The sequence below is a fragment of the Staurois parvus genome, unplaced genomic scaffold (genome assembly GCF_062004578.1).
Source record: "Staurois parvus isolate SC_StPar_1 unplaced genomic scaffold, SC_StPar_1.0 ptg000839l, whole genome shotgun sequence".
Lineage (NCBI taxonomy): Eukaryota > Metazoa > Chordata > Amphibia > Anura > Ranidae > Staurois > Staurois parvus.
In genome coordinates, this window is record NW_028318635.1 from 4,894,631 (window position 1) to 4,919,979 (window position 25,349).

The following is a 25,349-nucleotide window of genomic DNA, read 5'->3' on the forward strand; positions in this document are numbered from 1 at the left end:
TAACCTCTGGAAACCACAAGAGGCTTCCTTCATTTCCCTTCCTTTGTCTTCTGCAGAACAGAATTTATCTTCACTCTCTGCTGATGCGACCACCTGTAGAATAGAGTTATTATTATTATTATACAGTATTTATAAAGCGCCAATAGTTCGCTCAGCGCTGTACATTACAAAGGGGGACAGAACATGTGACAGAACAATGCCAATACAATGCAAAACATGAGGGGATTGAGGGCCCTGCTCTTTCGAGCTTACAATCTAGGAGTTCCACATCCTTACTGCCCTAACAGTAAAGAACCCCTTACACAGTTTAAGATTTAACCGCTTCCCTTCCACTTTCATTGAGATTAGTTTCCTCCCAATGCTAGTCATCTTTTTTTTTTTTTCTCTCCTTTTTTTTTGCACACGTTTAAAAAAATTATTTTAGTCCTGAAGATTACATAAAACCCCCAGACATATATTTTCTGAATGCAGATGCACTAGGCAATAATGTAGTGGTAGATCCAGCAGCAGTTTGAGAAACTCAGATTTTCAGTAAGGAACACACTAGAATAAGTCTTAGGGCACACAAAAGCAATAACTTACCCAAAATTGCATGCACCTATGAAATGGTGACAAACTTCAGTACCCTATATTTATCATAGGCGATGCTTTAAAAGCCCCTGCAGGTGCTGAGTCCGATTTTTGCTCCATGGCTTACAAGTGTGGGACTCGGTACGTTACTCCAGTGGCCTGATGTCACCTTTCTTGCCTTTGCTCCCAATTACTAACAACCCTCTCTTTCCACTGGGTTTAGATCAACCAAGGGCGTTTTCTTGGTGGGTGGCCAATGGTTTGTCACAGGTACAACACTTTTTGACTTCCCGGTCCTTCTCTACCTGGAATTTTCTTCGGGAGTCACAGGATATCCCTCCGGCTGAATTTTTTCGTTACCTTCAATTGCGGCATTAGCAGATCTCATTGCGGGGCACTTCTGCTTTCCCGTACCAGAAATCTGCCTTTGAATTGCTTTGCCAACAGCGTCCGGGCACCCTGGGCCTTATTTCCTTTCTTTATGCAGCTTTCTTTTTTCATCATATTGGAGATAAAAAAAGTCCCTTTTGTGATGATTTTTTGGTGACAGATTATCTTTAATAGGACACTGGGTAAATAAAAGACCCTTGATGTCTTACCTACCCCCCACTGAAGCTGAAGGGATTCAGATTGCATTCCATAAGCTTCTGCTATAGCCATACAGGTTGGGGAAAGTGAAAAGGGGGCCAGCAAGAAGAGGAGGAGAGCAGACAGATATTTGCTCAGCTCCTTCCTCTCTACCCAGCAGCACCTGCCATGCTGGTATCGGCTGTACCAGTGGGCACAGGAAGCCCAGGCTATGTGGCAGGGACGTGCCATCTATATATCTGTACTTCAGGAATGGTTGAAACTTCTTCTGAAGGAATTTTGGTTTGTGTGGATTGGCTTGAGGATTCTTTCCAACTGATGTCCAGTCCTGGCCTTCTGTTTGTTCAGATGCACTGGATTTTTTTTCTTTTTGCTTAAATATTGTTCTGCTGAGCCAGCCTGTAAAATGCCTTCTGGTGGTCTCTTTGGTAAACTTGTAGACTCTTTATTAAGGTACTCACTGGTAGAGCACGCCTTTAGGAAAAAAGGTTAGCAGCTGATTAGAGTAAACTGCAAAAAACAACTGTATTTTGAAATGCAATGCAGGGTAAACCATAAACATCAATAGTAGATGCAAATAATTACTTTATTTTGATCATAAAGATCTTTTGAAAGGATGGGCATTAGACATGGTGAACACAGTCAATCACAAAAATAAAAACACTGAATATAAAAACAAAAAAACATCCTGTGCATTCACTTAGCTGCATTAATTAAATGGCTGGGAAACCGTTGTTTGGATGAGAAGTAATCTTCATATATGAGAGATAATAATGATGGATGGAGAGTCAACTTTCATAGTATTCTGAATGATTCAATCTTCACAGTTTCAAGTTCCTGTTGTTTTCCAATATTGATATATCTTTAGGTAAATACTTCTTAAATAGGCACTCCTTAAATAGGCCGTCTTCCATTCGTCACCTTCACGAATTCTCACTAGATTGTAAGCGACCCTCAGATCCAATTTTGAGAAGAAACATGCCTTTGGAATAACTCAGGAATTAGAGGAAGGGGATAACGATTCTTGACCGTTATCTTGTTTAGGTCACGGTAGTCCACACAAGGTCTAAGGGTGTGATCCTTCTTCTCAACAAAGAAGATGCCAGCTCCTGCTGGTGATGTAGAAGGCTGAATAAACCCTTTTTCCAGACTCTCATTCTGTCTTTCCCGAATCCGATGGTCAGTGTGGATCGTCAGATCTATCAGGTTCTCCAACCTGGTTGGTACCCCCACTCGGGCAAGCTCATCCTTCAGGGTGTCAGAAAGACCAAGACGGAACTGGTAGCGGAGAGCAGACTCGTTCCACTGAGTATCGGAACTCCAGATGCGGAAATCAGTAACACATTCTTCCACAGGCCTTTGGCCTTGCTGTAGCTTGCTAAGCATAGATTCTGCGGTTTGACACAGGAAAGGACAGCATAGATTTGTGCCATTGCTGTAAAAAAAGAGTCCACTGAAGTTAGAGCTGGATCATGTTGTTCACAAAGGTGGTATGCCCAGGATTGCAGTTCATTCCTAAGAAGTGTGACGATAAATCCCACTTTGGTGCTTGGTGATGTAAAGGTCCTTGGAAGCAGCAAAAAATATAGCTCCCAGTAGTTACGAAAAGTTCTGAACTTCCTGCGGTCTCCTGTAAAAAAACTCAGGCGTAGGCACCCGGGGTTCTGGTAGGGAAGGGGTTCCAAAGATCAAACTGGGCTCTGTTTGAGTGGTTGCATCTAAGGCTGCAGTGAGGTCCGTGTCTGTGGGGTCATTAGACTCGGTTAGCAGTTGACTCTCCAGATGCTCAAAGTTTCTCTGCAAATCTTGTGCCAAGATAAACAAGGCAGATACTGATTGGCAAATGTCCCACAATGGAGAGGCCTCCCTTTCAGACTCCATCATTGGCTGACTTTGACTCTCCATACATCATTATTATCTCCCATATATGAAGATTACTTTTCATCCAAACGGTTTCCCAGCCATTTAATTAATGCAGCTAAGTGAATGCGCAGGATGGTTTTTGTTTTCATATTCACTGTTTTTATTTTTGTGATTGACTGTGTGTTCACTATGTCTAATGCCCATCCTTTCAAAAGATCTTTATGATCAAAATAAAGTAATTGTTTGCATCCATGTTTATGGTTTACTCTGCATTGGATTTCAAAATACTGTTCTTTTTTGCAGTTTGCTCTAGCCAGCTGCTAACCTTTTTTCCTATAAGCTTTATTCGATTAAGAATCCACACCCCAAAATAGGGTGAGTCAGAGAGATCCTTTTGATGGGTGGTCACACTCTTATTGATGGCATTTTTTCTTTTTGTATAGAGCATGCCTTTGCCTTGCAAAAAGAAAGCTAGGGCTCCTGTGAACATATTTTTTTCTTCCGGGTTTAGAAAGAGTTCCTTTTACCCCTGCCAGACTTCTTTCTCCAAGTCTAAGCCCAGCACCTCCTTTCACCACAAGCTCTGGACTTTCAAGCAGGTTAAGCTCGACTCCCCACGCTCCCCTCTGTGATGGGACACCCCATTTTATCATGTGGGGGGGATATCTGTTGGCTTTCTTGAACGCCTGGATTCAAGACTTTACAGAACTCTGTGTCAGGAATGTTGTTTCTAGGGATACCAGCTGGAGTTTCTCTCTCCCTCCACCCTAATTCCTGCACTCAAATTTGCCACCTTCTCCAGGGGCTTGGAGGCTCTGCATGCTGCTCTTCAGCAGTTGCTCACCTTGCAGGTAATTGTTCCTGTGGCTGCAAGGGAAAGGTTTTAGGGTTTTCACTCCAACCTGTTCTAAGCTGCCCGTTTGCAAATTCCCATTTTTCCCCACAACAGCATTTTTATATTTTGTGCTGCGACTATCATTTTCAGCTTGTGGCCCTGACATTTGGTCTATCCACAGACTCCCACAGGGGATGTTCTGCTTATTGTTCTACCATCGCTAGGTGGATTAATCGGGTTATTGTTCAAACCTTTTCTTTTTGGTGCTAAGGTCCACTCTGCCAGTTCTGTGGAAGTTTCCTAGACCTTTCAGCATCGAGCACCTCTTTTGTAGGTTTCTAAGCCGCCACATGGTCCTCTGTTCACATGTGTGCTAGGTTTTACCATGAGGATGTTCAAGCCTCTGCTGATGCTGGCTTGGGCCATAAAGTTGTATAAGCTGCTGTTTAGTTAGTCTTATACCATTGTTTGTTTTGTTTGTAGGTTTGTTGGCAGTTTGTTTGCTGTGTTGCCCACCCCTCTTTTTTGCTTTGCTTTTGGACATCCCAGTTGTCTAAGAATGTGTCTTTGTCCTGTACAGCACGATCTAGAAAGATTTTTGATTTGCCTATAAAATTAGTTTTTTGGTCAAAAAACCCCGCACTGGAATCACAGCCCAGGCATAACCCCTCCCAGCGTTACAAAGTTTCCTTAAGTGATGGATATGCCTACAGATGTCTCTCTGAATACTTATTTTGTGGGCTTTATTTCTCCCAGCACTTGGCCTATTCCTAACATGACTTATAGGGCACAGGAGGGTTTTGTCTCGATTAGTTGCAATGACCAGCAAGTCAAAAGGAAATTGCACCCAGGCCCCGCATGCATGAGCAAGGATGGCTTTTAATGCTGGGGGTCGGTGCTGGATACTGCAGGCAGTGATCTCCAGGGTACAGTGTATAAGCAGAACTTTTTGGCAGGGTGCTTTACAGGTCCAGGGCAGTGATTCCCTGATGCGGAGTCAAGTCCCTGAATGTGCGTCCTGAATTGGTGAGTAAAAAAAAAATAAAAACCGTTTATTGCAGAAAATAAGACAAATATTGTACTCAAAAGGCAAGTGAGCTAAAAGCATATAACTGCATAAGCACACATTGTAGACTGCTCTCCACCTCCAGATGGAGACAAGATGGTGATAATCTCTGACACGATTTGGGGACCCTATCCCCTTTCTCTGAGCAAAGGCTGATGTCTCCTAGAATTCAAATTCCTAAATTACATGAATTGATCCAACAACCCATCTACCATCAGGGGGCGGAGGGAGAGGAGAGAGAGTTCTGTTAAAGGGGACACCGCCTCCTAATTGTACTCTATGCACTTAAACAAATATTTTTTCGTCCAAGTATAATATTATGTAGATTATATATGTCATTAATAAAAATAAATATACATATTAAAATGTATACATATATTAAAAAGGAATGTGAAGATTGCAGTTTTTTTTTTTTGGGTGTGGGGTTAGAATTTGTACTTTTTCATTATTTTATCAAACATTTTTTGCATCAAGATTTTCAGTTATAATAAAGAATATCGTACTGGTGTGAAATTACTTTTCTGCTTGATATGAACGTTTAGCTATTCAAGCCCATGATCGTGTTATATTTCAGGAGTCATTATGTTATCACCGCCTTGCATAGTTCTTTCTTCTACTTGCGTTATTAAAAAACTTATAGAATTTCACTTTTCATGTCGGCCTTAACCTAGCGATTTTTTTTTTTTTATTTTTAGTAGCAGATATGTGCAATAATGTTTGTGATATGTCCCGTAAGTTCAAAATGCTGCAACCTTGATTATATATATACTTGCAGTAGTTTTAGCAGATCTTTGCAATACAACATTTTGTTAAATGAAACCAAAATCTGAATAATGTGTAACACGTAGAACTGAATCTAATGCTTGGGTCAGGCATTTGTGAACTGGGGCTTATATATTTCGTTTATTTGCTCTTGCATATGTTGGTAACCTCATCTCTGTTTACCCTAGAACTGGGACCTATCGCTGAAATACCATCTGCAAAGGTCTCATCCGTTGTAAGCTCTCCATTGTGGAAACCTGTGTTCAGACACCAGATGTACACAGAGTTTGGCTCAATAACAAAAAGTGGATGTACAGAGGTATCAAGTATTTTCTTATTGCTGACTATAAATTAGTTCTAGTATTTTTTTAAGGATTGTCTGATCTGCAAGTAGGGGCAGCTACCCTCTAGCTTAAAAAGTTCCCTTTTAGTTGCTCCTTAAAAGGTTACTTGTTCACCCACCTTTCAAGTTCTGCCATGCCAGTGTGATCCATGGTGCAGCAGTAGAGCTCCCATTTTCTGTTTGGTTGGCTGCATAGGTTACTTTTAAACCGATAGGGTTAATTCCTAAATGGGGAGGAGTTATTTTAGTTGCATATTGAAAGTAGTTGTTAAATAAGGACTAGCGCCTGTTTCAAGACAGCTTGGCCTAAAAATTAGTAAATTTTGCAGCCTGATGGGGAAACATTTAAACTATTAAGGTGGTGCTAAAGTCCTAAGTTTTTTTTACCTTAATGTATTCTATGCATAAGGGAAAAAACCTTTTAGGCTCCCTCCCTGAAAAAGCGAGAAACATGTCACCAGCACACCAAGGATCTCCAGAATGGGTCCAAAGCTTTATTCAGCAATCACATCTTAAATACATCACAGATCCTCACATGACCACTTCATTAGGCATTAGAGATCCTTGGTGTGCTAGTGACATATTTCTCGCTTCCTATGGTGGCACACGCAGAAGAGGCATCTAGGACATCGACAGGGAACCCCAGAGGAGGAGGTTGAGGGGCTGGTCTGTGCAATACTATTGCACAGGGCAGGTAAGTATAACATACTTTTTTATTTTGGGAAAAATATTAACTTTACAGTTGTATTTTTTTTTTCAATTATGGAGCTGTTTTGTTATAAATCCGTTTTCAATTGCAATCACTTGGTCACATTACATTTTGCTATAGACAGAATTTATGTTTCTTGTGCAATGTGTTTGTGTAATCTATAGTTAAGGGACATTCCATCCAGAACTGATATTTAAATAAAAGGTTGATATTGGTGGGCTTAATTATCCTACTGTTTCTTTTATCTCTTGGGTACTTAATTTGATTTGTCCATATAGTCCCCTAGAGTCATATTACTCTAATGCAAAAGAAAAAAAATTAACAAGGAGAATAAAATCTTTCCTTTTTACCGCCTTAACTTGGAGAAGGCTAATTTCTAGAGACCACAAGAGATACAAGAAGCTGGTAGGTGAATAATGACATAATACGCTGTTAAGAACTTCACAGTTGCATTATCTTAAGCCAGCCATAGATGGTCAGAATCTCAGCCAGTTAAGTATGGAACGGCCAAGATTCGAGCTGTCTGTGGGCAGAATGATTGTACCCAAATCGATTGTTGTACGACTTGGGTACAACCAACCTGTTGGATTTTTCATGAAATTATTGACAACACTGACTGTGTTGATGGGGGAATTGAATGGCTTGCAGGAAAGAAAATTGAATCATCTATGGCCGGATTTACTGTTCTTGAATGTAGACTTCAAAGTCAGTGTTAGCACTTGTTCTTCTATATTTGCAGGAATTGTATTTGATATCATATCTCCAGAGTGTGTGATAGAAATAGAAACTCCTATTTGGTGTGTGGTGGGATTAAAAGTTTGATACTAAAACTTTTGTTTTGTCTACTTGCTTTTTGTCAGCAAGGAGCAAGCCAATAATGCCTGTTTTACTAACCTGTCTTCTACAGGCATATATATTTTCTCAGAAAGCAGTATAAATGATTAACAACTGGAAAGTGTAGATCATCACTGCAGTAGGTACAGGGAAAAATGGTGCATGTGTGTGTCATATTTTATGTTAGGTTTCCTTCTTGTTTCTAATGTTCCCCTGTGTTTATGGGGAGGTGCAGTCTCCACTTCAAGAAAAATGTATCACAAGCCTAAAGTGGAAGTTCAGTCAAAAGCTAAGGCTAAACCTACTCCCACTCCCATTCTAAGCCTGTCCTATCTAACCCTGTAAAGAAAACATCTGTTTACTTGCCTATTCTGAAGTTGCTCCATTCCTGACCCAGGGTCTTCTGTCAGCAGCAGCTTCAGTGTAGAGGAGGGATATCTGACAACAAATGTCCCATAGTAAGCCTATGGATGATGACATCTCCCAGGCATTAGCAGCCTTTGTCTGAGATCTCTCCTCTTCACTGAAGCCACAGCTGGAGAGATCATGGGACTGGATCGGAGCGGCTTCAGAATAAGTAAGTATACAGATCTTTTCTTTATAGGATTAGATAGAATGGGGGTGGGAGTAGGTTTAGCCTTGGTTAGCTTTTAACTGCACTTCCACGTTAAGCATTTTAAATTGAGCATTTGATGAAATGTTGGATAAACAGAGGTTACCTTTAGTTAAAGCCATATGTCAAATAATTAGTAACTCCAGAGATATAGGTGGCTGAATTTCTGAATTTATATGCCTCTCAGGTCCAATTTCAGCTTGTTCTGCAATCTTCTACCTCCTAAGCCTCTCTTCTAGCCCATTCCTTGATGGGATGCCCTCACTCACTGACCAACAGAGAAGATTGGGAGCTGGAAGTAAAGCTTCTTTTTTTTCTTTTATTTCTTTTTTTTCTTTTTCCTACTCACTTAAAGCAGTAGTAGTCACCGCTTAGGGACTTGTACTTACAGTTAAACCTATAATAAAGCATACCTCTATGTACAAGGAATATCTCCTAAATGTGCACCATTTAGGAACTATTCACTGTTTCTGCATACTGAGTCTTATCCCTTTAGAGCACTGTGCCAGGATTGTTGCGTTATTGCAAATCAGCCATTCAAACAGCCTGAGCCCGCAAACTCAGAAGGAAGGAAGACCGGGTGAAAATAAAAAGCCCTGTCAGTGATGACAGCGCACCGCTGGAGGGCTTTGTTTTAAGTACTTTCATAATGTGCTAGTATGCAATGCATACTAGCATATTGTGACATTAACTTGTAGGGAGAAGGATTTTTTCACACTTTCTTATTACTTTAAGATGACCTCTGCTTTTCTGCATTTTTTCATATAGTCTCAATTTAATTGCCCAGCTTTACTTTCAATATAATCTCACTTGACAGTCGGTATGCACTACACATTGCTGTCCAATGCAGATGCATTGCTTACACCATTGCCCCTGCAGCCTTATAGTGTGTTTTCTATGTTAAATAGACAAGATATTACATTGTTTAGAATATGAAAGTAATAACTGTTAAAACTACAAGTGTTGAAACATTAGTGTTACATTGGAACCTAATACTATGTAAATGCTTTTTTACATTATTATTTTATTTGCAGACTAAGAACTCTCATGCAGATGACTGTCGTAACTTTCTCCTTGACTTTGCAAACTCAGATCCTACCCAGGATTACTGTGGCCCTAACTCTGAACTTCTCAAAGGACTGGTGCAAGCGATTAAAAAACAGCCGACAAAGAATGATATAGTGGCTGGTTCTGCTGTGGATCAAGCTGTGAACTGTACCTTTGCTGCTCTCATATACCTTACACCACAGTTATTTGGAAAATTACAAAAATATGGTAATTATCTAAAAGCAATATATCCTGATGAATCAAATTCTAGACATGTGGTATTGATTGATTAGGGCTGTGTTTCTCAGCTCTGATTTTCAGGTACCCTATGTAACATGAATATTCGGCTAATTTGGGATTATAAAGAAACGCTGGATTAGGTCTGTATTGTTTAGAGAATATGATGGATGCTTTGCATTCAGAGCTGGAAACTCCAGGGAGCACTGCCACTTGCCATAACTGCTGAAACAATACAGCTAGAAGTCCCATTTTGAAGCCATTTTACTTTGTAGTGGGAGGCATGTTCATAAACTAAGAATTATACACATATCACCTGCTTTCCCAGAGCAAGTACAGTATGTGTTCTTTGTATTCTCTATAGCTCTTAGACTCAGATTTTAGTTCCTGATGAACTGGACAAAGTTCCCTCAGTGAGTGGCCCTGTCAGCTGCCTCCATTCCAACAACCCTATATTGGAAAATTGACAGCCAAACAGCACCTGTATTCAGTTTGATGCAGGCACGGTGTAGATATTTTGACAGCTTTGCACTGTGTAGCATAGATGGAGGAATTTTTAGATTTTTTTTTCAGGCTGAACTGAAAAAATCTTTGTGTGGCCAGCTTTTCTTAGTAAAGCATGGAGCAGATGGTGAGCAGAGTAGTCATTTACAGTGTTCACCAAATGGTGGTGACCGATTCTGCACCAATTCGGATCACATGGTTAAGTCGCCATCCTATAAATCCTTACTTTATTGAGACATCTATACATCTAGTCTCTGGTTCAACAAGAAAATATTTTCTTTCTCCCAGTGGGTAAAGCCCTGAATGTTAAGATATTGTTAATAGGTGCTCTGTACAAATGTCATACCTTATTCATTTACATAGACATAACTACAGTACAGTTCTTGCCACAGGCGAAAGGGAGAATTAATGCTTATTTTTGTTTAGAACAGGGGTGTCTAACCTTTTGACTTTCTGGGCCACATTGGAAAAATAGGAGTTGTCTTGGACCACACATAAAATACACTAACCGTAAGGATAGCTGATGAGCAGACAATGTCTGGCAGATCACAAATTAATGATCACTAACATAGATAATGTACCTGAGTAATAAAACTTTGTTGTTTTTTTTTTATTTATTTATAAAAGAGGGCAACTTAAAACTAGTGCAGTATTTGACGTTGTTATTAACCACTTGCCTACCAGCCACTTATACCCCCTTCCTTACCAGGCCAATTTTCAGCTTTCAGCACTGCCGCACTTTGATTGACAATTGCGCGGTCATGCAACATTGTACCCATATGAAATTTTGATAATTTTTTTCTCACAAATAGAGCTTTCTTTTGGTGGTATTTAATCGCCACTGGGCGCTTTACTTTTTGCGCTATAAATTAAAAAAGTGCAAACAATTTGAAAAAAAAAAAAAGTTTCTTTGTTTCTATTATAAAATTTTTCAAACAGGTAATTTTTCTCCTTCACTGATGTGCGTTGATGAGGCAGCACTGATGGGCACTGATAGGCGGCACTGATGGGCACTGATAGGCAGCACTAAAGGGCACTGATAGGCAGTACTAATGAGGTGGCACGGATAGGCGTCACTGATAGACAGCACTAATGAGGTGTCACGGATAGGCGGCACTAATATGCAGCACTGATAGGCGGCACTGATAGGTGACACTGATGATGGATACTGATAGACGGCACTGACTGGCATCACTGCTGGGCACTGACTGGCGGCACTGACTGGCACAACCGCTGGGCACTGACTGGCAGCACTGCTGGGCTGCACTGGTGGGTGGCACTGGTGGGCAGCACTGGTGGGTGGGCACAGGTGGGTGGCACTGGTGGGCACAGGTGGGTGGGCACAGGTGGGTGGCACTGCTGGGCACAGGTTGGTGGCACTTCTGGGCACAGGTGTGTGACACTGCAGAGTGGCACAGGTGGGTGCACTGCTGGGCACAGGTGGGTGCACTGCTGGGCACAGGTGGGTGATCTGCTGGGCACAGGTGGGCGGAGCTAGTGGGCGCACTGCTGGGCACAGGTGGGCGGAACTTGTGGGTGGCACTGCTGGGCACCGATCATCAGGGCACTGATGATCGGTGCCGATCCCCGCTCTGACAACTGCTGGTTCTCGGCAGTACTTTCCTCACGATCTGACAGCGTGAGGAAAGTGCAGCCGAGAACCGACACTTGCATTTCCCTCTGATCAGCGTGTCATTGGATACGGCTGATCACGTGGTAAAAGGCCAGTATGATTGGCCTTTTACTACATCTCACCGGGTGGGGCGCCCCTGGGGCGCGCAGGAGAGCGCGTTCTGGGAGGACGTCATATGACGTCCACCCAGAACTGGCCGGCCGCAGTGCAGCCGTCATTCAGCTATCTGCGGTCGGCAACTAGTTAATAAACTAACGCATCAGTATCTGGTTCGATAGATGTAGTAGCAATTCTGAATGAATTCTCAAGGTGCTCATCAGAAATTTTGGTTCAAATTTTGCCCTCTGTGTGCTTCATCCTTGAAAATAGTTGCTCATAAATAAAGTGCTGCTGAAAACTGATGACATGAGTAAGACATGATTGTGAAGAGTGGAATATTAGCTTTTGGGAAGATAAAACTTATAAACGTCCAGTAAAGAGACTCTGTCAAACTTTTCTTTGGCTGCGTCTGTTTGCTAAGTGTAAACACATTTTTACAAAAATCCCCCCCCCCCCCCCCCACAAGAAATCCACATTTTTAGGTAAGTTTACAATTTTGTATTGGGCTGCAATTCATAGCTATCTTGGGCCGCATGTGGCCCATAGGCCGCAAGTTGCATAACCCTGGTTTAGAACCTCTTCACCCATTCTTACAGCCTCCGGCTGACTGCTGTAGTCGCTCATTCTCCGGAGCTGTCCTTAGCAGCACCTCGTTGTGTATTTTGTAGGCTATCTGGATTTAAGTACAGGCATTGCTTTAGTCCTTGTAATAATTATTGAAGGCAGAGGGTTAGTTTTACAGCCAGCAAATCTGTTTTTTCACAAGGAGACCAGAAATGACAGCCTGTGCTTCTTTCCAGACAGGTTTCCTTTTAAAATCATCCATCCCTCACAAAGCCTCCTTGTAAACAATTGGGTACCAAAGCCAAACGGTTACAGTGCTTTTCATAGTGATCCCCTGCATCTGTGTTGTTCTATTGGTCAATTTCGTATATACCAGACTCCGTAGAGATGTTCATAACTGGTCATAAGTCATGTAAAAAAGAATTTGTATACCCATGGAAATTACTGCCGTTTTAACATATTTTGACAGGTAAATATTAAGATTGGTATAGCCAACACTCGTCTTTCAGAATAATAACTTTTGAGTAAAATTTGCATTTAAAATGGCTTACACGATTTGGCAATAAGCCTTAATCATGGCTATGAAATACGAAAGCCATTTTATATGCACATTTTACTCGCTTCAAAAAGTTTATTATTCAGGAAGACGAGTGTTGGCCAGGGGCGGACTGACTATTTGGAAGCTCGGGCACTACCCGAGGGCCTGGGGTCAGTAGGGGGCCCCATGAGATGCCCCTGGTACCTTTTTCATAGGCTTTTTTGAGTTTGGGCAAGGACACAGAGGCCCCATGATCCCCTATGGCCGGGGGCCCCATGAGTTGTCAGTCCGCCCCTGGTGCTGGCTATACCAATCCTCATCATTCAGTTGTATTGGTGCTGGGAAGACACACAGAGCCAGAACACCGACATTCCTCCTTGGGGATTATCTCTGGGCGTAGCACCTACTTGTTCAAGGTAAATATTAGATCTTCATTCAGACAGTGCTCACAGATACTTACATTAAAATTAACATGGTGTATTCATTCGCAATATCTAAATTAGCAAAACTGCCAATTTGTGACATGGAAAGAGTCATTAAACCCTCATATTTATCACTAGTTCAAATCCATGAAGTTAGTATTTGGTATTCCAGATTAGGTGCCCATTACTATTACTTTCTTGGAGTATGCTGACAGAACATCTTATTTAAACCTCAAGATATCTAGGGTCTGACATTCTTTGCTATGTTATCATGGTCAAGATCAAAAGAGCTCTCTAAGCTGGGAAGGAATTTAATCCTTTTGCTTCCTGAGCCTCAACCCCCCCCCCCTCCCCCCCTCTCAACACGCGCGCACACACACACACCACAATCTAAATAACCTAAAGTGGAACTTCACTTTCTCACTCAACATTGACTATTTTGAATCCTTATGCTGCTAGTATTAGTAAAAGATAGAAAGGTATATTGTCTTTACTTGTTTTTAAACTTTTTTTTTATTAATGGATTTTTTTTCCGCTACTTCCTGGTTTCCAGGGCTAGGCAAATGATGTCATCCATTCCAGGAGTCTTCAGTAGGGGCTTTCTCAGCTAAGCATACCTTCCTGCCTGCCTGCCTGAGCTAAGGGAGGCTAGACTACAGGAAGCAAATGCTACATGAATCATTACTCAAGATGGCCCCAGCTAGAAGTGTGTGTGTGTGTGTGTGTGTGTGTGTGTGTGTGGGGGGGGGGTTGCAAAGTGATTTCTCAGCAAACTAAAACATAGGGACATAGATGGATGGGGGAGTTTGCTTTGAATATTACAAATCAAATAGCATTTTTTATTTGTGGTGCTCAGATACAGTGTAGTTCTGCTTTAATTGTACAGTAGAGGACTAGTAGTCAAAGCATGGATTGTATGATGTTACCGTAATGTAATTGCTTTGCTGGGAATGCCCTCAGTGTGCCTTCATGTAACCTCACCCAATCCATGAGACTTCAGTTTCCTCAGTGTCCTTAGGTGATGGACAGTTTCTCGTATGGAGAAGTACTGTATCTAGAATATTCTTTATTTTTCTTCCCTGGTTCAACTGACACTTCTATCAAGAGACCACTGCTTATTGTCTCAGAGCTTACTAGCAGTTTCCTTATTGTTTTCCCTCATTGTACTGTAGTTCTTGGGAACTGTACCCAGGCCTAGCAGCAGCTGGGTCAACCTGTAATGTTTAAATTAAAATATAGTGCAGTGCTAAAATATATCTCAAATACAAGTGACAATTGTATAAATAAGTTCGTAGCCGGTGTCAAAAAACATGAATCCTTATTCCAACCAGAAACTGGTGTTTGTGCAGTCAGAAGTGATAAGAATGCACACTCACCAGAGCGCATAATCAAATGCGCATTTGTATATAAATATCCTGAAGTCACTAAGGAGCATCAAGGTCTGGTCAGGAATGGAGATGAATCGCTCACTGAATACGCCTGGATCTTGTAACCTCTGGTGTGTGATGACGAAGTAACCGGGGACCTTTTAGGGATGGACAGGTCAGCTCACCGGGTGTATGGGAATCCTTACTGCGAGTCCTGTGAATTTGTGAAGTAATCCTCCCCAAGGGAGTTTAAAGCAGAAGAAACTCCATAGTGTAGTATGTTAAGGCATTTATTTAGGCATAAAACATCCAGAAGGTGGCAGGTTTCCAGGTGGAAAATACAAATAGCAGTGCAACTAGGACTAACCGTCCTGGCGAATAAATGGCTGCCGGAGCTCCACGTTGCTCCGGCGGCGTAACGTCACGGCGTTATTGACTCCTCCTACGCGTTTCGTGTAACACACACGTCGTCTGGGTGGATCGTCAATAACGCCAAACCGTGCGCCAATGGTTTAAATAGACAATGGCGCATGCGTATACGCATGCGCCATTGCCTATATAAACCATTGGCGCACGGTTTGGCGTTATTGACGATCCACCCAGACGACGTGTGTGTTACACGAAACGCGTAGGAGAAGTCAATAACGCCGTGACGTCACACCGCCGGAGCAACGTGTAGCTCCGGCGGCCATCTATTCACCAGGACGGTTAGTCCTAGTTGCACTGCTATTTGTATTTTCCACCTGGAAACCTGCCACCTTCTGGATGTTTTATGCCTAAATAAATGCCTTAACATACTACACTATGGAGTTTCTTCTGCTTTAAACTCCCTTGGGGAGGATTACTTCACAAATTCACAGGACTCGCAGTAAGGATTCCCATACACCCGGTGAGCTGACCTGTCCATCCCTAAAAGGTCCCCGGTTACTTCGTCATCACACACCAGAGGTTACAAGATCCAGGCGTATTCAGTGAGCGATTCATCTCCATTCCTGACCAGACCTTGATGCTCCTTAGTGACTTCAGGATATTTATATACAAATGTGCGTTTGATTATGCGCTCTGGTGAGTGCGCATTCTTATCACTTCTGACTGCACAAACACCAGTTTCTCGTTGGAATAAGGATTCATGTTTTCTGACACTGGCTACGAACTTATTTATACAATTGTCACTTGTATCTGTGATATATTTTAGTGCTGCACTATATTTTAATTTGTCTGTTTGAGGTTTTTTTGGTTACCTGAGTGCCTAGCAGCTTTTTAGTGCACTCGCAACTACACATTATCTGTCAACCTGTAATGTTAGCTTTGGGAACTGGATCCCTTGTTCAGCGCTCACCTTGGCACATGGTGCAATGAGTGTAGTTCGCCGCAAGGTGCAATTTACTGTGCTTTCTATGAGAATGAGGGAAAGACTTCCTGTTTCTGTTGAGGATTTCCATCCTTTAAAGACTCTGTTGATTGATACTTAAAGATCCTTTTGAAGGCAACTGTTGCTCTCATTTGTCCTACTTAGCATTGTCAGTTTGTCAAACAGCCGCTAGGTGGATTGGGCAGATGAATAGAGTACACAATTCTGTCTGAGGACCCTGTTCTGCTGGAATAACTGCAGCTCATGCCCTTGGTGTTGGTGTTTTGTGTTTGTTGCCCTAGAGAATGTACTTTTCTATCTTTAAAATGACACTGCTTTCTCCAAATGTGTGCAGAATGTGGCACGAAAGCACATCTATCTCAGCATGGTCAGCTTTCTGGCTGTTCTAGGAGCGCAGCCTGCTTGTCCTCCAATGGCCAAGACTTGTGCTGACATCACCCCCTGCACAGCCATTCACTGGGAAGATCAGTGTACTGTTGTTTCTCCACCCCTAGCTCTCTAAGCACCTTATTCAGCTAAGAACAGAGATTATGTGATCACTGGAATAGAAACTCCACCCTTTTTTCTTGGCATGGAAGGATAGCACCAGTTAAAATGACTATTTTACCTATATTGTTGTATTATGTTAGAGAACTTCTAGAACTGATACCTTTACGTGTTCTACAATCTTTATAGGCCAAATTCCTTGCATTTATTTTGGGCAATACTAGACCAAGTTTTGCTAGACGAACACTGTTCAGACCAAAATTACAAGGAGGTCTTAGCATCCCTCCTATAATTAGCTACTTCCAAACTGCACAGATATCTCAATTGACTTTCCTTCATGCCTAACTAATCACCCCCTTTTGGGTTAGCTTGGTAAACTAGCGAGTATAACCTATCTTCTCAGGCTCCTTATGGCTTACCCTGTTATACCATAGATGTTTTTTCAGTTCTACCACCTTCCATTCTTTTAAGGTGTGGGAAAGTGTAAAATATTCAGGTTAACTTCTATCCCTTCATCACCCCCTCTCCTCTTTCCTAGGTGACCCATTGTTCGTCCTAGGTTGGGACTGCCCTAATTGTTTCTCCTGGTGGAAGCATTCTCCTCTACTCTGAATGTACAATCTCTTATGCCGCTCTGGCTTAGGGTGTTTTGACTCTCTCAAAGTCTCACATACCATAACACCAAAAAAAATCTTTAAATATATTCAAATTAGGCACTATGCTTCTTCCTTATTGCAAAATGCTGATGCCCCTATGTAGTTTATGGCTTTTGAGCATATTTGCAACACAGATCACAATGCCCCAGGGATTGTTTCCATCGATAGTGTTATCATGGATAAATATTTATTAATTAAAAAAATAAATAAATAAATAAATATATATATATATATATATAGTGTTGTCATGTTCCCCTTGGGCACCCAAGTATACAATAAGTTAGGCATGGGATCTTGAGACCTGCCCAGGACCTCAAGCAGCAAAGCAACCACAAATGACAGATTGTAAGCTCAAAAGAGCAGGGCCCTCGCACCCCTTGTATATTGTTTTGTTATTGTATTGTCTCGTGTACTGTCCCCCACTATAATGTACAGCGCTCAGCAAACTTTTTGGCGCTATATAAATACTGTATAATAATAATATAATTTCAACCACCATGCTGCACAGTTATGAGGTTCTTCCTCTGAAATGCAGTTCACAGCATATTGTTTTAGAGGGACTTGTGTTTGCATAAATGTTCAATGACGAGCTCTAATCTTGCTATAACATTCTTTTCGGACAGCTAAGGCTTATTCCTGACACACCACCCATGGAGGTTACATGTATGAAAATTATTTATTTTAATAGATGTATGTACTTTGAACCTAGCTGTTGCAAGTGTAACTGAAACACCCTGCAATTATATTTTGGGGTTTTTGAAGACCTCTGTTAGCATCAGTCAACTCTTGAGTTAAATTTGCAGGGCTGGCCTATTATGGAAAAATTTTAAGTTGTTTGACCTTTGTGCCACTTTGGCACAGATTCTTTTCCATGCAGTGGAATAATTGACAATATTTTTACCTTTTACTGCCACTAATATAACTACTATGCAAGCAGGAGTAGCAGCATGTAAACAAACTCACAGCTGCAAAACATCTGTAAGTTCATTTATTTTTGAAAGCAGGCAAGCCATATTGTATAAGCAATCCAACAGCTACACAGCCAACCTATTGCTTCTACAGTGCTTTTGAATGTGCTGATTGCTTCTACAGTGCTCATCAGCCCCCTTATGATAACGTTAATTGGAAAAAAAAGTAAAATGAAGAAACATATTATGAAAATTTTTAAAAAGTGCACAAGGAGGCGCGTACAACTTTCAGTTTATTACCTGTGAGGCTTTTAAAGTATAGACAACTTTGGGTATAGTAGTTTGTCACCCTGTCACAGGTGCACACAGTGTCCACTGGAGGCCGGCCCTCCTATTGCAGTAACCAAGAATAAAGAAGGTTCTACTTTCGAAATGCGTAAGGGTAAAGGAGAACAGAGCACTATAGTATTGTCTGAATTGGTTACACGTGGTTACTGCAATAGGAGAGCCGGTTTCCAGAGGACTGACCTAGAGAGATTACCTGTTCTGATAAGCCTATAATACAGTTCCTACAGTACTTTTAAGTACAGTGATGTTGAGCCAACAATGAATTTTGCATCTTATTAAAGTGTTTTAGACAGAAATGTGTGGTTTAAGTTGAGCCACAAATAAATATTTCAACCCAGCACACTAGCAATTACAAAAAAAAAAGGGAATAATTTGAACTAAAAGATTGTAAATCAGTGTGGCACATGCTTCCATTCCATCATATATTAATTGTAAAATGGGAAAATTCGATACCACAATCTGTGTTCCAGCTCTTTCAAGTGTAAAAATAAAAGTAAAATATTAATCTCAATGGTCATATGTGTACTTCCTGATAAACAGACCTCTTATCCCTCAAATAATCAAATACCAATAAAATATATATATATTAGTGCAGTTGCTGTGAAGACATTGAACCCAGAGTCCCAGTGCTCCAACAGAAAAACATAAAGAGTTAAAAGTCTACTGATGCTTCACCATATAATATTTAAACTTTATCCACTGTAGTTTCACAGTTCAAAACTTTTCTTTATCTGTGCAAAGATGAGACGACTTTACCTTCAATCATGTTACTATATCTCCAACATCATGTAATTTGTGCTTCACCTGTGTATATTATTATTTTTATTATACAGGATTTATATAGCACCAACAGTTTGCTCAGCGCTTTACAATATAGAGAGAGACAATACAGCAACAATACAGTTCAATACAAGAGGATAGGAGGGCCCTGCTCCTTGGAGCTTACAATCTAGGTGAACCTTTTTCCTGACCTATACAGGTCTAGTTTCACTTTATGGTATGGCCAGGTCAGCTTCACTTCCCTGTCAGGTTTTCTACTCTTTCTGCACACCTTTACCGCATTTCCTCAATTTACGGCATTATGTAGGGTAAAAAAACTGTCTTCATAGTGTAATACTGACTTAAAATAATGTATTGTATGAAAGAAAGACACTCACATAAAGTTTACATTCATAGGCGAGTGTAACAACGCATTGTAAAACATCAAACGCTTTCTTTTTCGAAGTTCTGGTTTTGGCTGCGACCAGAAGTGACGTCACCTGGCTCCGTCCAACATGTTGCGTCACAAATCATGTGACTTCCTCAGGGATCAAGGAAGACTGAGACTGTCATATAAAATTTTCATATTTTACTATTAATCTATGATGGAGTGGGAGTATGCGCTGCACTGATTTACAGTCTTTTATTTTGTTTTATGTGGGGAGCATTGGCAGCTTTTTCTGAAGTATAGGTTGGTGCACTTTTTTTTTAATTTTTTTTTTCTAATTTTTTTAATTTGTGTTGGTGAGTGGTAGTGCACAAGTTATCTGCATATAATTTTTAATAATTGGAACTATTTACTGACCTAGGTCCTATTACAATTTTGTAGGGAGACTTTGAAATGGGCATGTCATGCAAGGAAACCCACGAAGGTCTTGCAACTGTATAAATTTTGAATGGGGAAGTGGTAAAATATTTCAGTAAGTTAATATCAAAAGGCCGATAAGAAGTTATGTAAAACACTTACAAGAAGTAGTTTCTGCTAAAGGGGCCAAAACCTGCTTTTGAGGCCAAGGGTGTAATTTTTTTCTCCCCACAGTACACTATAGCATCTATTGATATTTTTGACAAATTGTTTAAAAGGTAAATTTCTATGGGGTGTACTTATATTATTCATATGGCTGTTGGTGCTTTCTACAGGTGAAACTCGAAAAATTAGAATATCATGCAAACGTTCATTTATTTCAGTAATGCAACTTAAAAGTTTATTAGTTTCACTAATATATGAGATACTCATTACATGCAAAGCAAGATAGTTCAAGCCGTGATTTGTAATAATTGTGATGATTATGGCTTACAGCTCATGAAAACCCCAAATCCACAATCTCAGAAAATTAGAATATTACATGCAATCAATAAAACAAGGATTGTAAATAGAACAATATCGGACCTCTGAAAAGTATAAGCATGCATATGTACTCAGTACTTGGTTTGGGCCCCTTTTGCAGCAATTACTGCCTCAATGCGGCGTGGCATGGAAGCTATCAGCCTGTGGCACTGCTGAGGTGTTATGGAAGACCAGGATGCTTCAATAGCGGCCTTCAGCTCTTCGGCATTGTTCGGTCTCATGTCTCTCATCTTTCTCTTGGCAATGCCCCATAGATTCTCTATGGGGTTCAGGTCAGGCGAGTTTGCTGGCCAATGAAGCACAGTAATCTCACGGTCATTGAACCAGATTTTGGTGTTTTTGGCAGTGTGGGCAGGTGCCAAGTCCTGCTGGAAAATGAAGTCAGCATCCCCATAAAGCTCATCTGCTGGTAGATGGCTGCGTTGACCCTGGACTTAATGAAGCACAGTGGACCAACACCAGCAGATGACATGGCTCCCCAAATCAACACAGACTGTGGAAACTTCGCACTGGGCTTCAAGCATCTTGCAGTGTGTGCCTCTCCATTCTTCCTCCATATTCTGGGTCCTTGGTTTCCAAATGAGATGCAAAGGTTGCTCTCATCAGAAAAGAGGACTTTGGACCACTGAGCAACAGACCAGGTCTGTTTTTCTTTAGCCCAGGTAAGACGCTTCTGACGTTCTTTGTTGTTTAGGAGCGGCTTGAAAAGAGGAATACGACATTTGAAGCCCATGTCCAGGATCTGTCTGTGTGTGGTGGCTCTTGATGCACTGACTCCAGCCTCAGTCCACTCCTTGTGAAAGTCCCCAACGACTTTTGAATGGCCTTTTCCTGACAATCCTCTCCAGGCTGCGGTCATCCCTGCTGCTTGTGCACCTTTTTCTTCCACACTTTTCCCTTCTACATAACTTTCTATTAATGTGCTTTGATACAGCACTTTGGGAACATCCAACTTCTTTTACAATTGCTTTTTGAGGCTTTCCCTCCTTATGGAGGGTGTCAATGATGGTTTTCTGAACAACTGTCAGGTCAGCAGTCTTTCCCATGATTGTGATTCCTACTGAACCAGACTAAGAGACCATTTAAAGGCTCAGGGACCCTTTGCAGGTGTTATGGCTTAATTAGCTGATTAGAGTGGGACACTTAATTTTCTGAGATTGTGGATTTGGGGTTTTCATGAGCTGTAAGCCATATTCATCACAATTATGACAAATCACGGCTTGAACTATCTTGCTTTGCATGTAATGAGTCTATCTCATATATTCGTTTCACCTTTTAAGTTGCATTACTGAAATAAATGAACTTTTGCACGATATTCTAATTTTTCGAGTTTCACCTGTATATTTAACTAGAATCATGGTAGCTGGTCCAGACTTCTGCCTTTTATGATCAAATGAATAAAATAATTTTATAAAGAAAAAAAGGCATAAGGGACTAACCATCAAGGCCAGAGGGAGTGTCATTCTCCCATTGAAGAATACAGTTAATTACTAGAACAGTATATTTACTATAATTTTATAGTAGAATCTGAATACCTGGCAGTGCAAGGAAACAGTGGTGATATTAGGATACCTGTATATGGAGACATTTGTAAAATTGTATCACAAATTATTCTGTACATGTGCTGTTGCTGCTGCATTTTAATATATGTATGTTATTTTTAATCTGTATCTATTAATCGCGTATTCTATATTTTTATACAAGTTCGATCTTTATTGCATTTTTAAAAGTCCCATTTACTTGTTCTTGTTTTGGTTATTTGATTAAAATAATTACATGGAGTTTTCGAAAGTTGAAGGTGAAAGAAAATTTAAAATTGTATCCTAAAACTTTATATTCATGCATTACAGTTTACTTTGCATTCCCATAAGGCAACAGCAGTTTGTACATTGGGCTTGCTGTTAGGAAAGTAATAACATTAAGTCTGCAATCACACCGGAGCAACTTGGAAATGTACGTTCCGCTTGTGCCCCAAACATGAGTAGTAGTTGCACAGCTTCTGCATGACAAAATGTGTGAAAAACTTGTGTTGCCTAATGCACTTGGCTAAGTGCCAAAAATTATACTTGAGCTGTTTTGGTGCACAGGCAGTCTGTTCTTGTCAGTGGGCTTTTATGCGACTAATGCACATGATGCGAAAAGCGAAGCATAGCTAAGGTGTGAATGCAGCCAAAAGTGGAAGCCCAGCCAAGCATGGGGGAGTTTTATAACCCATGTTTTTTTTTTTTTATATTGCTATCTCAGGTTCCTTTTGAAATATTTCTTTCTGTACTGGTGAGTCTGATTTCAACAGGCAAGAAGTTAGTGCAAATCTTCAACAAGGACATTGACTTTACGTAAAAGCTAACAAGGGGTTTACCCTACCCTACTTTTTTTTTTAAACATCTTTATATCTGTGTTTCTGTAGCAGGTTTCCTCTCATTTCATGTTTGGTAAAAACAGTTTTCACTGGGAGAATACATAAGGAAAAACTTCTCTAACAGAACCACGGATAGCAGTAAAAACACTTCAGGGTTTCTTATGCTTTCCTATTCTATCCAAAACTAAAAAGGTTAGATTTAACATTTGCATTAGAGATTCAAAATGAAACTTTTAACATGTTTCCTACCCCCTTCCCCCCAGTGCTAACAGGAGGAAATCTCACTTTATCTGAGGAGTTTTCTCAGGTTTATGCTTTGGCCGATGGCATTAGAATATGGATGGTAAGTGTTTTTCTATTATTTTTTGCTATAGTATCACATTTAATGCAACTATCTAGCAGCACCTTTGTAATCGTAACCATTTTACATTGGTCTTGTATTGTGTTCCCTGCAGCTTGAAATGAAGCAGAAGTGCTTGCATACAGGTGGAAATGATAAACTTGTGGTTGATGGAGCAGAAATGAATCCAGACATGCTGGGTGAGCAATGCAGAAGCATTACTTTACTGATAACAAATGGTTTTATACTACGTAATATTCTATATAAATTTGTAACGAATAGAGCACACTTTATTCTGCTCATGGAACATTGTATGTCGCTAAATGCCATATATTCAAATTATTGTCATTTTAAAAACTAAATGTTGTCAAATAAGGAAGTTAATGAGGGATACAGAAATTCAGAAACATTTGGGTTATACTACCACCTACAGGAGGAACAAAACAAACAGAGGGCTCACCGGCCTAGTGCATTACCCTAAAAAATGTATTTAATGATAAAAGTAGGTATTGTACTCACAAAAAGACAATACAGTCAAAGGCACATCATGAAAGAACAACTCTGTCCAATCCGCACTATGTGTCTGTTAGCATTGTGGACTTCCAACAGGCTAACGCGTTTTGAGGACGTGTCTTTTCCTCAGAGCCCCTGAGGAAGAGTAGCAAAAAGAGGCCTGGTCATTAAGGGGGGTAAATCCTCAGGAGGGCAAGTGGTTAAGGTAATGCACTAGGCCGGTGCACCCTCTGTTTGTTTTTTTTTTCATTCAGTACATTTGGACTTCCCCAGTCTATTGAGGGCAGCAAGGTGTGCAGGACATTCGTGATGAGGTCCTAATCTATACTGTGTCCATCCCTAAGCGCAGGAGTGTTTGGGTTTGCTGTTTCACCACCTACAGGAGGTTGGGACACTGCTAAAGAGAATAGTTGTAAGCTACATTACCTATATTATCCCTCCACTACCCAGCATTCCTCAGTTTACTGGTGTCCTGGGAGGTTGGATGCCTTTTTCTTACACTGTCCATCATTCAGTTAAGTTTCCTTGCTATACTGCTTGAGCTGGGTTGCCAGGGTCTATCTGTATTGGTGTTTCTCAGCAATAGCTTTTGAGGCTATACCCAAATCTCGCTGCGCAATGTGGTGAGGCTAACCTGGAGTGTGACCTTCAGGCACCCAGCTTTGCATAGTGAATCCAATTAGTGGAGTGCTGTATGTGTGTGCTCTGCACAGTCTTTGTCTATTCAGCCTGCAGTCTAGAGCCTCCATGTCTACGTTGGAGTTTCTTTCTGTTTGTTCCCAGTGACTGCAGCAGTCCACCCGTACTCACAGTGGCTGTAAGGTAATAAAACAGTCCACAATGTCCGGTGTCTAACTTGTGTATCAATAGCCCACACACACAATGAAAAACTGCATGCTCCTGTGCCGGTGCAGGTGGTGAGTATTGCTCCTATATGGCAGGCATGCCCGCTCACCTTCCCCCTGCGACCCAGAGGGGCCAAAAAGCCTTATGGATCACCCAGGATCCTACACGATCTCTCCACACAAGGATAGGCTCCACCACCTTCAGTAAGCTTTCCTCCACCTTCCACTATTCCTCCATGGCCAGGTAGTAGTATGAACGCTCATAAATAGACATGATGTTTGGGAATCATACAATAGAAACCCAGAGATCCTTCATAGGTGTGACACAGTATGTAAAGCTTTAATATAAAGAAAACCGCCAAGCACGAACTCACATTTCAGCTGCAGTACAAAATGCCTGTGTCACCTCACATGGGTGTACTAAGAACTCTCTGGTGTACCAAGATGACGCTGGAACGGAAATACGTCATACGTCACCACGTCTACGCGTTACGCCACGCCCCTCGTAGCTTCATCAGGATAGCGTTGTGGTGATTTGTCTGGTATTTATAGGGGGATCTGGATGCTGATTGGCTTATTATATATGCTAATTATTGCGGCCATTTTGTTGAAGTCCCAATAATCTGGTACACTTTTCCACCGCCATTTTCTTGCTGTTTTTCCCTATTCATATGGTTTACTGTATTAAACCTTGCGGCCATTTCCTTGTAGTTTTTCTGGGAAAGTATATACAGCGACCATTTTTTCATAGCTCCGATTTGTATATATTGTATTACTGTACACCGCCAAAGGACCACCTTTTAAGTGTGCTTTTATTTTAG

General features: G+C 41.0%; 1 protein-coding gene across 1 annotated transcript in view; it reads left to right on the forward strand.

The window, feature by feature from the left end:
- Positions 1-25,349, forward strand: part of ZZEF1 (zinc finger ZZ-type and EF-hand domain containing 1) — a 293,759-nt gene that overhangs the window by 137,887 nt on the left and 130,523 nt on the right. The window contains exons 25-28 of the mRNA XM_089655409.1: positions 5,873-6,003; positions 9,218-9,458; positions 23,094-23,173; positions 23,286-23,370. Coding sequence (XP_089511535.1) covers positions 5,873-6,003; positions 9,218-9,458; positions 23,094-23,173; positions 23,286-23,370 — 537 coding nt within the window. The remainder of the gene's footprint in view (positions 1-5,872; positions 6,004-9,217; positions 9,459-23,093; positions 23,174-23,285; positions 23,371-25,349) is intronic.